The sequence below is a fragment of the Hermetia illucens genome, chromosome 3 (assembly GCF_905115235.1).
Source record: "Hermetia illucens chromosome 3, iHerIll2.2.curated.20191125, whole genome shotgun sequence".
Classification (NCBI taxonomy): domain Eukaryota; kingdom Metazoa; phylum Arthropoda; class Insecta; order Diptera; family Stratiomyidae; genus Hermetia; species Hermetia illucens.
The window spans coordinates 40,224,132-40,236,397 of record NC_051851.1 but is presented as its reverse complement, the minus strand read 5'-3'; the positions used below and the strand labels follow the sequence as shown (position 1 = coordinate 40,236,397).

General features: G+C 43.1%; 1 protein-coding gene across 1 annotated transcript; it reads left to right on the top strand.

The window, feature by feature from the left end:
• The first annotated feature begins 3,389 nt into the window (after positions 1-3,389).
• LOC119651338 (glycosaminoglycan xylosylkinase homolog) lies at positions 3,390-11,049 on the top strand. The gene is made up of 5 exons (XM_038054891.1): positions 3,390-3,975; positions 4,036-4,399; positions 10,194-10,401; positions 10,458-10,658; positions 10,722-11,049. The coding sequence occupies exons 1-5, from the start codon at positions 3,691-3,693 to the stop codon at positions 10,924-10,926; spliced, it is 1,263 nt and encodes a 420-aa protein (XP_037910819.1). The 5' UTR covers positions 3,390-3,690; the 3' UTR covers positions 10,927-11,049.
• The last annotated feature ends 1,217 nt before the right edge of the window (positions 11,050-12,266 follow it).

Genomic DNA, 12,266 nt, shown 5'->3' with positions numbered 1-12,266 from the left:
CATCTCATCTGAGCGCTGGGAAACGAAGAGCGAAGAGCTGTGACTCAGTGAATTCTTTAATCGGGTTATTCAGGAAGGTAGAACACCATCTGACTGACAAGAAAGTACCACTGTTCCAATATGGAAAAAGAAAGGTAGTCCAGCAGAATGTTCAAATTACCGTCCGATACGGTTACTTTCCCATACCATGAAGATTTTTGAACGCACCCTAGACAACGGTATTCGCGAAATCGTTGAAATAACCGTGAATCAAGCCGGATTCATCAAAAACCGTGGAACTACTGACGGTATACACGCTGCGCAGTTACCCATGAAGAAACACCGTGAGAAACATCGCCCTCTCTACATTCAATTTCTGGATCTAAAGAAAGCATTTGACCGTGTGCCATACGAACTCATCTGGTATGTCTTACGACAACACTTACTGCCAGAAGAACTCGTGCGCTGGGTTCAATCGCTCTACCACGATCCGAAAAGTAAAGTTCGAAGTATGGCGGGTATATCCAAACCGCTTCGTGTGCTTGTTGGTGCTCATCAAGGAAGCGTCCTCTCACCACTCCTCTTTGTGCTAGTTATGGACACCGTCACACGCGACATCCAACGTCTAGCGCCCTATACACTGCTTTATGCAGATGATGTTTTCCTAGCATTCAATAGCAAAAATGATCTCGATCAACTTGTCCAAAAATGGAATGAACGCCTCATGCAACACGGTCTCAGATGGAATCTAAACAAAACTGAATTTTTGACGACCGATCCCCATGAAACGGGCACAATTATTGTCAGCGACCGTGATCTGCCCAGAACTGAGCGGTTTAAATACCTCGAGTCAACGATATTAGCCAATGGAGAATTGCGTTATGAAATTGCTTCACGCATTAACGCAACCTCTTTTTTGGGGTAGAGTAGGTGAATGCATTTACGCACACAGTATTGGACTCCCGGTTCGGTACGTCGTCGGACTACCAACTAAACACCTCCCCATCGTCAGGGAACTAGCCTGGAAACGTTTGTCACATTACTTCGGGCTAGTCCCCGAACTCTCCCGCCTTGCGGAGCCTTCAAATCAGGGAATTCCTTTCACCAACGGGAGAGGAGGATAGGAAGGGAACTGTCAGTTCAAGGAACCCCCGGTCATCCGGCTCCTCCACCGGTCGCACTCTATCTTCTTAGCAGCGAGAAGAGCCCGAACGTAATGGGCAACACGGATTCACCTGTCAGCCCTCCTCAGCATCTCTTCGACAATGTTGTTTGGAGAGGATCCCCTATGTTTAAATAGAGCTGCTGACAAACCTCATTCCTCCTTTCACAAGAAAAAAAGTGTGGCGGGTGTCGTTCAAAACTCCATCACAAAACACACAATCCGGAGATCGTACCTTTCCAATCTTGTGCAGGTAGGACTCAGAACCTCCATGCCCACTTAAAAATTGGGCAATGAAATAGTCAGTCTCACAATGCTTCCGATTCAGCCACGCACCTACGTTGCCTCTAGTCTCATTTTGCCGAGAGAGCTGCCACTCGTCTAGAGTGCGTTGCCGTTCTTCACGAGCAACAGCCTTCCCTGGCTCATCTCCCTTGCGTTTGTATATGGCTTGACGCCCCTTAACAAGAAGAGCAACGGGGATCACTCCCGCGAGCACCATCACGACCGGTTTAGAAACAGTGCGGTACGCAGACGTCACCCGCAACGCAACCTGGATGAAATGGCGTTCCACAACTGGTGCTCTTTATGACCGACGTATCAACGGACATCTCAAATCTAAAATTTACCGCAATGTCGTCCGTCCTGTCGCTCTCTATGGTTCTGAGTGTTACCCGACTATAAAAGACAATTAACGACATCTTACGGCAATGGAGACGAAGATGTTGCGTTGAAGAGTAGCGTGACACGTTTTGATAACATCCGAAATGAGGATATCAGCGATCGTTATGGGGTTGCACCAATCATGGAAAAATTGCGAGAGAGGAGTCTTCGATGGTATGGTCATGCAATTCGCGCTAACGAGAATTCACATGCGAAGATTGGCCTGAACCACAGTATATCTAATAGGTAGTACCCACACTAAAATGTTCCGACTTGCGAATATGTTGCAGAAGCTTATCTGTACACATCAGAGACGCTAAACAAGGACAAGGAATAATCTTTGTCAAATCGTATTAGCAAGAGAGAGATCGGTGAGCTTTTGCTATTCTGGTACTATTGCCGTGCTCACCCATATAGCAAAAAGTAGTTTCAAGTATTCACTTATATAGGCAAAAACTAGTCGAGCTCACCAATTCATTGGCAAGTCCGGGCGGTATGTCAAACACAGCTGATCGGATTTTCGTTATATCTTGCTCATGCTCAAGGGCAAAACAATTTGTAATCGTGCGTACTCATTCCGATTTCCGGGGGGGCGGGGCAAGTTAGAGTGTGGTAGCTGTATAGTATCTACCTGTAGTCTAAACATCGAAGTCGATGATAAACGACCAAAAGGAAGGCCAAAACAACGGTGGCTGGATACACTGGATAGGGATTTAAAAGCTTCGAGATTGCATCCAGATCAGGCATTTGATAGAGCTAAATGTGCGAAACCGATCACGACGAGCCGACTCTGCTTGTGAACGAGACAGAGGCTGAAGAAAAAGAATGCAACTTTCACCAATAGCTAAAATTGTAATCCTTGACAATCGTCGTCGCCGCATCGCTTCTGTTAATTTCGGCTTTTTAGTCGGTGTTCTGCATTTCAACTCATTTTCATACAAACATGAGTTGCCTTCCGTTTTTTTTTTGCATTTTTTTTTATTACTGTGAAAACCCTTTGGTTTATTCGGAATAATATTCAATTTTTTTGCTATTTCAACTACTGATGATTTAGAATCATCACTGATTGGTTGTTTACCTATTTTCTCTTAATTTGCCGTTATTAAAAAGCTGAAGTGTATATGCAAAATAAAATCAATGCTTTTTTTCTCGGGTACCGTTAAACACACTACAAACCTCGCAAATAATTATTTTAAGTTTAATTTCTTGATTTTCCCAAGTAAAGCCATACAAAGCACAACAATATTCAAAAATTGATCAGCTTAAACCCCAACTTAAAACGACTTTCCACAGACTGAAGCGCCCAGCAGGCAAATAACGGTTCTAATTGTATTCTAACGTCTCATCCTAGTTAGTGGAAAAACAAATGAAGGTGACAACATATTTTGATTTTTCCTCACAATCAAAAACCCTATGATACAGTAAATTTTCACAACCGCAATTTAATTCAGCGATTATTCAAATCAAATTAAAACGCGTTAAATGTTGATAGCAACATTAGGTTGCGCACTTCCAATTAAGCTGTCCGTTCATCAGTGACATTGGAAATTTTGACAAGCACTTATCAGAAGTTGACTCTGTCAATACAATCAGCTGTTCCCCCTGGCACGTTCTCATACAAGTGTGAGGGGCGTGCGCCGCAACCAAAACATCACCGGTCGCGGCACAAGAAATGCTATTCAAAAATAACTCAAAAACAATATTCGTCGGTTTTGTGTTTTACAACAAATGCATACGAAATTGAATCAAAAGACGTGTTTATTAATGGTGACGCTGTGCGGCTCATTGTCTTCCTCTGCAGTCGCCAGATGTGTTGCAAGTGAAATTCCGATTCCGGCCTTTTAATTGCATTTGGGCAGTTGCATTTTGCGTCCGATGTCGGCCAGATGACAAATAAGCGGGTTCTTTACGTTGCCGGGATCCTCCTATCGTTCGTTGCGCTCGCGTTGGTCGGGAATGTCTACTTGCTGTCGCGTTTGAATGATGAGCCCGCGATTAAGGTGAGCAGCGTCCGGGCGCTGGAGAATCTAATTCGGCATCGGGTGCGCAGCTTGAAACCTTCCTATCTGAATCGTAATCCGCGCTTCTTCATGTATCGAAATAGATTGCTGCGGAACTACAAGCCGGCGCCGTACGAGAATGCAAGCGTTATTTGGGATATCGTCAACTGGGTAAGTTCATTTGATACCTTCCCGTTCGTGGCCACACTAACGATCGCCCTCACATTCCAGTGGCCTGCCGAGAATGAGATTTACCCCATGTACGATTCCTCAATGGGGCAACTGCTAAGCACCCTTTCAAAGGAACCCATCACCAGAGCCCAGAACTCACCAAGAGGAACACAATTAAAATTAGTTCTTAAATTGGCAAACCAGCAAAAAGTTATTTTTAAACCGCAATGGTACGGTCGTGACGAAGTAATTGATGGGCCTGTTTATGGCGGGAAAGACAGACATAACGCTGAGATTTACGCATTCTACCTAGCGGCAGTACTCAATATGCGGTGGACACCCATCGCGGTCGGACGGAAGCTGGATTTGAAAGAGATTTACCAGAAAGCGGACCAGGAATTGAAAAACACGATGCTAGTTCAAGGTAAGTCGCGCTAAGTGGCACGGATTAGGGATGGCATTCCCTTCTCTCTACAATCTCCTCCTCGGACTGAGGTCTGCACTGAAAATAGCTCGCTTGCATGGTTCATTATGCGGAACCGCATACACCTGATAATAATTGTTAAAAATGGGACATGTGTCGCGAGTGTCGTAGAATTGTTTGCGGATTGCCGCTAATTATTATTTCAATTATGTCGTTCGTATTATTGTGTTTCTTAATATAAAGTTTAGGGCCAGGCCACGCAAATTGGATGATGCTCGTCTGTGTATGGGTCTGTGTTCACGCTGAGCGCTTGGGGGTTGCTGCAGATAAAATACTTTTTGTTCACACGTTGCATGTTCGATTAGATACGGGATTTTTCAACTGATAACAGTTTAGAAAAAGTTCTGTTCAATTTCTTTTGATATCGCACAACTAATTAAGCTTGTTACGATTATATGTGATTATTACCGTGTATTGGTAACTATTTACACAGTTTAGAACCTTTTTTATCACCAACCAATTCTCAGCGGTGCGCTGCCATTGACATGGCAAATTGAGTTCCACACGATAAAATAATCTCTTCTAGTTATTATTGCCTTTTCTGCATTTTGTTCAGTGAAGCTCCATCAATTCCATTATCATTACATGCAAGCGATAAGTTCACTGCAGGGAAACCAACACAAAGACGAACAAAATCCAGAATTCAAACTCAGGGCAACGAGATCAAGAGGCTGGGAGGCTCTACCACCTTAAATATTGTGCCACCACTAGTATGTAGGCCAAATCATGGGTGAACATCTGAATTGTCTGTGGCAGTTGCTCGTCCAGCTCCATTTGTCGAACAGGTAACTCGATGCCGGAGGTCTCTTTGCACAGACAGGGAGTCATGTACACCATCCACCACTCGCACTGAATAACCGGGGGAGAATCCACCAACGAAAATATTGGTTTTGTCTCAAAAACGCCCTAACCGACAATGATGGTGATCATCATTGTCAGTTAGGGGTTCCTGGCGATGTGCTTGAGTTTGATCAATACTTTTCAAGAAATTGTACTGTTCTTCTGCTACTTTATGCTGGGTCTAGGACGACCCACTCATCGGTCACCCTGAGGACATGGGTTCTATTGCATGGCATACCTTAGAATTTTTTGTTTGACGATTAAAGGATCCTAAGTCGAACCAGGCCAAATGGAGAGCATTTTTCACCACTTTAGTGGCCTGTGGGCCCTTTAGCACCCAAGTTATCAAAACTAAAGACGGAAACGGCATGAGGGCCGATCAACTTCTTCCTTTGTAACAGAATTAGTCCAGCGTTCTCCAATGATACCACACAGACAGGTGCTGACGAAGGCATGAAGCCTTCTAGTGACAGCACAGGCTACTTTCCATGTTCTACTTTCATATAACAACATAAGAAAAACACTAGCACAGGACAATTTCAACATGATCTTGGTGTTGAAATAACTGAACTTCCAGATTTTAATAAGCCAGCGAAGGCGAATCTAACGCATAAGATCCAGTTCATTGCCACCACCGGCAGAAACCACAATTCCTAGATATACAAATTGATCAACGCCTTCGATGCTCCGCCCATTAATGAAGGGGGGAGTGCAACGACCCGTCAGACTGAGGACTTTAATTTTGTTGGTGTTTATCTTCAGCCTAACTCTGTTTGCCTCTTTAAAATCCAAAGCCATTTGGCCAGGGTCCAACACACGGTGAGAAAACAAAAATATGTTATCAGCGTAGTCGGGGTGTTTGAGGAAAGATGTCATAGTACATGGAAATCCTCCCGCCTTCAAAGCGAGGTTTGGCATTCCGTCCAGCCCGGGTGCTTTTTTAACCCCTACCTTTTCGCAGGCAACGGTAAGTTCATCCTCTTTATACTGGGGATGTCCTTTGTGGGATGCTTTCTTTCGACCGCAATAGTGCATTTGCTTTGCTGTAGGAATAGAGTGATCACTCTAATCTCAACTTAGCCATTACTACTCTATAGGTTCCTCCAGACGGATTGATGTCGGCTTCTTCGCAGAGTTCTTTAAAGGAATTCCGTTTACTTTGACAGATCGCCGATTAGCTTTGTATTTCGTCTTTCTCTATGCAATTTTCTGCTCATCATTTGCGCGTTGGTAATTTCTTCTCGCTTGCAGGCATTTGACACGCATTTGTCTGATTTCATTCATATGTGAGCGTTATTTCTGTGCCTTGGCGTAGAGGCATCACAGGCTGCGACCATGTTTCCGACAATTTGCTCAGATTTTTCATTCGCTGTACCTATTGGTGTGGAACTGTCTTTAAATAGCTTAGTGAACATTTCCGCGTCAAACATCTCTCAACTCCACTGCTTCTTCCGGCATGACTTTATGTCTTTTGGATGCTCCATTCTCCTGTCCAACGAGGAAAAAGTTTCCAGCAATATGAGCTCCCTGTCGTTAAAAACCTTGCTTCCCCACTCGGTAAACCATGCATTGAAGTCTCCCGCGGTGATAATAGGGGATCGTACACTTGTGTCTAACGCCAGGTCATATAACATTCACTTGCCAGGGCGCAACAACTACAGGCAAGAATACCGTTCATTTTAACTCTTACGAATCCATTACCAGGCGTTGCGGATGTTTCTTCGAACGGGTATAATCATGTCTTCCAAATTGCGCCATTTCCATTTTGGTCGGTGGCCCATACCACGTTATCTTTTCCTCTGTATGGTTCGCTGTATGACAGTATCTCCCATCCCGCTTAGCGCCGGACCTCCCTTGACCTTTCGCACAATCTCAGCGGTCTCTCCTTTCGATAATTGCATCCGGACGGGGCTCCTTTCTTTTACCTGCTTCCTTGACTTCAGTTGTCCAAACATTTGCTCCCATTTTTTTGGGATTTTATTTTTGGAGCCGATTTGAGGCCCAAACGTTGCACTCCCTCCGTTACTGGTTGTTTGGTTCTTCTCTGTCGTTGGAAGCTTTAAACCAGTATACTCCATTCTTTCTCTGCTCCTCTTTACGCCCTCTACAATTTTCCACTTTGGACTTGTTTGAGTGGCTTATTCCCTCCTTTTGGTAGCAGTAGGTATCCGTTGTAATGGGGTCACCGTAAGAGTTCGTAACTGTCCTGTATTCGTTGTACATTAGTCGAACCTAACTCACTCATGGCCTTTTCGCAGGTATCTTTAAGGTTTCGAATAACCATTTTAATAGAGCGATGAACATTATGCTTCGGCCCGACGAATTCATGGGACGTGTTCAGGGTATTACCCATACCCTTCGTGCAGTTTTCCACCCTGAGTACTTTTGCAGAGGCGTCCCACTGACCCTGGGTGGAAGTTCGCTTACAAAGCGATACAGATGGTTACTGCACCAGCTTGCATCAGTCACTGATGCGTCGATATGTGCCTGGGACGCAGCTACTACCAACCAGTCTTCACATACTGATGACATTTGGTTTTCCGTTCTGGTTATCCTCCACTAGCCGTTTTGGTCCACGGATGGGCGTTTCCCCCCACCTACCCGACCTGCGCATAAACATGCCCATGCACTCACATCTCCAAACGCGTATAAGTGCATTTTCGTGCACTCTCGGCAATACCTTTATCCGCGCAAAGAACGTCACCGATAACAAGAAAAAATAATATCGATGACACGATGCAACCCTGGCGAAATCTGCTTTAGTCCTCAAAATCCTCTGAGATTTTACCTCGCCCTTTCGCAATTTAAATTTAAAGATATTTCTAAATTTCTATATTCCAAAATTCTCTTCTTCAGATCTAAAGTAAATCCATTTCTTATCATGAAATCTATTCTCAATCGGCAATGTCCGCCACTATAAATTCGTCCTTCACGGTCCTTGTAACAATTGTAATATCTTCAGCGGGTTTTCCCAATACAGGTGTTTTCTCACCAGTGGTGGTTCCTATGACGGGCTCCATTCCATCACTTCGGACGATAGAATGTGATGCTGTGTTGCACCCGTTGGTAACATCCCATATTCAGATTCGAAATGCACAGATCGTGGAAAAGTTACAAGAAACGTGTCTGTTCACAAGCGGGGTCGGCTCGTCGTGATCGGTTTCGCCATTTTATAGTCGGTCAACACTCAGAACCATAAAGAGCAACAGGACGGACGCCATTACGGTAAATTTTAGATTTGAGACGTTCGTTGATATGATTGATGTATCACAGAACACCAGTTGTAGAACGCCACTTCATTCAATTTGCGTTAATGTGTGAAGCAATGTCATAGCGCATTTGCTCACTGGCTGATAGCGTTGACCCGAGGTATTTAAATAGCTCAGTTCTGGGCAGGTCACTGCTACTGGCAGTGATTGTGCCTGTTTCATGGGGATCGGTCGTCAAAAATTCAGTTTTAGTCATATTCAATCTGAGACCGTCTGTCAAGAATGCGTTCAAAAATCTTCATCGTATGGGAAAGTAACCGGATTGGATGGTAACTGCAACATTCTGCTCGACTACTTTTTTTTTCCATATTGGAACTGTGGTATTTTCTTGCCAGTTTAATGGTGTTCTACCTTCCTGAATAACCCGATTAAAGAATTCAATGAGCTACAGTGTTGGATCGCCGCTCTTCGCTTTCCAGAGCTCAGATGCGATGTCGTCAGGCTTTGGGCTTTCCCCGATTTCATTCGTTTTATTGCATCCTCGACTGCGGTTGGGCTGACGGAAAATGAGGAAGTGGCTGTGAAACGTCATGAGTGCGAATATACCATGATTGATAAGAGGCTGAAATCAGAGGAGAATTAGACCGCGGTAAACGCTACAATAGACACAGAGTGACAAACAACGGATATCGACACAAATTCTTGCATCAGGCCGCCTTAGCTAGAGACGCCCTCTGCCTGATGTAAAAGTTGCAGGCTTGTATCATTTATCGACTGAATATTGCCGTACACTCTCACTTGTCTGACTGTACCTATATCAGTGTGTAAGGTAGTTAGAAGATGGACTTTTCATTGACCTATTGGTAAAAGAAAAAAAAAGTGAATATGTCGGCATTTCCAGAAGTGAATACAAATACGGTTGTATTCTCACGTCCGAAAGTGAATACAATTCGTAATTATCAGTACGAATACCAATTCTGTTGGTTTAATACGAATATTTCCAAGTGGGAATGCGAATTTTTTGTATTGAAATATAGGCATTCGCCTGATTAACGAATATTAGCGCCTTAGCGATGTGATCATGTTGTACGTATATACGATGGTGTCACACTTAATCTCCAACAAAAAAAATTTAAAGACGTTGCAGGTGTAGACAAAAAAGTATATACATACATATAAACTCGAAAGATATTTTAAGCATGAAGAATTGCTTGGGAAGAGAAAGCACTGGAAAGCAAAGATATAACATATTCTTCTTCTTTTGTGCTTTTGTCAGGTAAATTCTGCCCCTGGATCAGACATCAGACAGACAAATCTATGTGTCAGACAAATGTCTGTTTCAGATGATGTCGACTTCTGTATCAAACAAATGTCTGAGTCTGTCTCAAACAACAGACAGACAGATGTCCGTGTCTAAAGCAAACAGGTGGTTGGGCACCCAACCTTGTTATAAGGTATAGTGGCCCGTCAATCATCTTTTAATCCTGGCGGATTCCAGAATCTGCTATATTGCCCAGAGGCGTGCAAAGGGCGCGAGTGAACAGTAGCTCCAAAATAGAAGCCAACTGTAATCATTACCTGTAGTTTGCCAATTACTCACTTCGTTTTCTTTCTACTTTATTCCTCTTTGAGTCATCAATCCGTTGATATTTGGATTTCTGTTAACATTTGACTTTTTATTTCAGAAACTAGCAACGGAACTGAATACTGTGTTTATGGAAAGTGTCATTATTGTACAGAAGACGAGCCAGTCTGCGCCGATGAGAACAACTTAATTGAAGGTGCCATAATATATCTTATTCCTGGAACGCTTTCGAGACATCGATCGCCTTGGCAAAGGACATATAAAGATGGTGTTCGGGCTGCTTGGGAAGACGATATGAATTACTGCATGTGCGCTTTACACTTTTGTCCTCAGTAAATATCGTGCTAACCGACTTTCATTTCAGACCTCTAAAAGACAAAATTGATACGACTCGCCTTTTAGATTTGATAGACGCATCGATATTCGACTTCCTCATACAAAACGGTGACCGTCACCACTATGAAACTCGAGGGGGTGGTCTTATATTGATAGATAACGGAAAAGCATTTGGAAATCCGAACAAAGACTTCTTTGACGTTTTAGCACCTCTTTATCAATGTTGCATGTGAGTTGAAAAGTTTACAGACCCCTGACTTCATATATCATCGTACTAAATTTACTATTTCAGTTTACGAAAAACCACATGGGACCGACTGCTTGTATTTTCCGGTGGAACTCTGACTGATCTCATAGATCGGATGACTAAAAATGATGAACTGTATCCGATAATTAATAAGAAGCACAAACAAGCCGTGGAGAGACGTCTACTCATTGTATATAGTGTGGTTGAATACTGCCTTGATACCTATGGCGAGAAGATTTTGAAATCTTAAGCCTAGAGCATTGTGATTTAACTTAGAGCTACAGTAAGAACAAAATCCTAAAATAAGTCGAAAATTATATATAAAAAGTACATGTAAGAAATGCCAAGAATCAAAGTAGAATGTCATCATGAATACCTGTTTTTTAATACCTAAAGCTACAGTTATAGTTCACAGTAGTGTCTCGGCGTGCATCGTGTAAACGAATATAAGTGTGTATAGAGTGTAAATCCATTGCACTAAATGCACTGGCAGAGTTTAGGTTCTAGCGTGTAGCATGTGATATGAATTGTTTCGATCCCGCTTATACGCTCCACATTACTGCATGCTGCGAACTGTAGGCGCAGCCTAAGTGTCATACCGCCTGATCATAATATCATGGGATTTTAATTCAAACAAGTTCAGGGAAATATAAATGTGTCTTTTACATGAAAAAATGATGGATATGGAGTTCGTCAAGTTATCTTAGCTTCTTCCGGCAAGATGTTTTGCCGTTGTGCCACCTAATCCGCATGGCGAAGATTATCCAGTCAGGATAGAGGCTATGGCTATGGTAGAAGAAGAAGACGTGGCAGATCCTGTCTCAGATGGTGCGATGGAATAGGCCAAAATGCCAAGCAGCTGTTAGGGATAACGAATTGGAAGACCACGGTGAAAAACTGATGATTGAAAATGGAAAAAAGTAAGCAAAAACCAATTAAGTAGATGGCAAACTATAGATATCGTTCACTACTACTAGTTTGAAGCTATTACAGTTTTGATTTAAAATTGAAAGATAAACACCAACAAAATGTAGGCTTGAAAATTTAATATTAATTTCCGTCACATACACCACACTGACATCGCCCTCGAAAGGAATCACCATCTAATGGTCGTTTGCCTTTGTTTTCGTGTTCCATCCGGCGCTTCTCGCGGGGTTGGAGAACTGCAACATCGCAAGTTGAACATCGACTGCCTGTATGATCTAGCTATCGCTCGACAGTTGTAGAGCTATATTGCTGTGGGCAATGGAAAGCGTGACTCGTTTGAGCTCTAATATCATGCAAAATTCCGGGACATTCTACGCATTGTGCGCCGTGAGAAAAGGAATTTACTATTGCACTGGTCAGGGAAGTAGAAGCTGTCGCAGATAACAATGATTTCAGAACTGTACCATATACCGTATCATGAAATACCTTTCATGTTAAGACGTTTACGAATCATCTGATAGTCGGTCCTGTGAAGGCCATTAGCAATCGACTTCTGAGCTGAAGAGGTTTAAAAAAACACTTCACCATTGTTCTCAACCGTATCACACTCGGTGAAGTTCCGCCTCTTGTGGATGAAATGGTTAGCCACGGTAATATGCGGAT

Bases quoted from the DNA above. Each gene is read 5' to 3' on its own strand.
- LOC119651338 (XM_038054891.1), top strand. From the start codon at position 3,691: ATGACAAATAAGCGGGTTCTTTACGTTGCCGGGATCCTCCTATCGTTC. The intron at 4,400-10,193 runs GTAAGTCGCGCT...TTTTTATTTCAG, and splicing joins AAACACGATGCTAGTTCAAG to AAACTAGCAACGGAACTGAA. The intron at 10,659-10,721 runs GTGAGTTGAAAA...TTACTATTTCAG, and splicing joins CCTCTTTATCAATGTTGCAT to TTTACGAAAAACCACATGGG.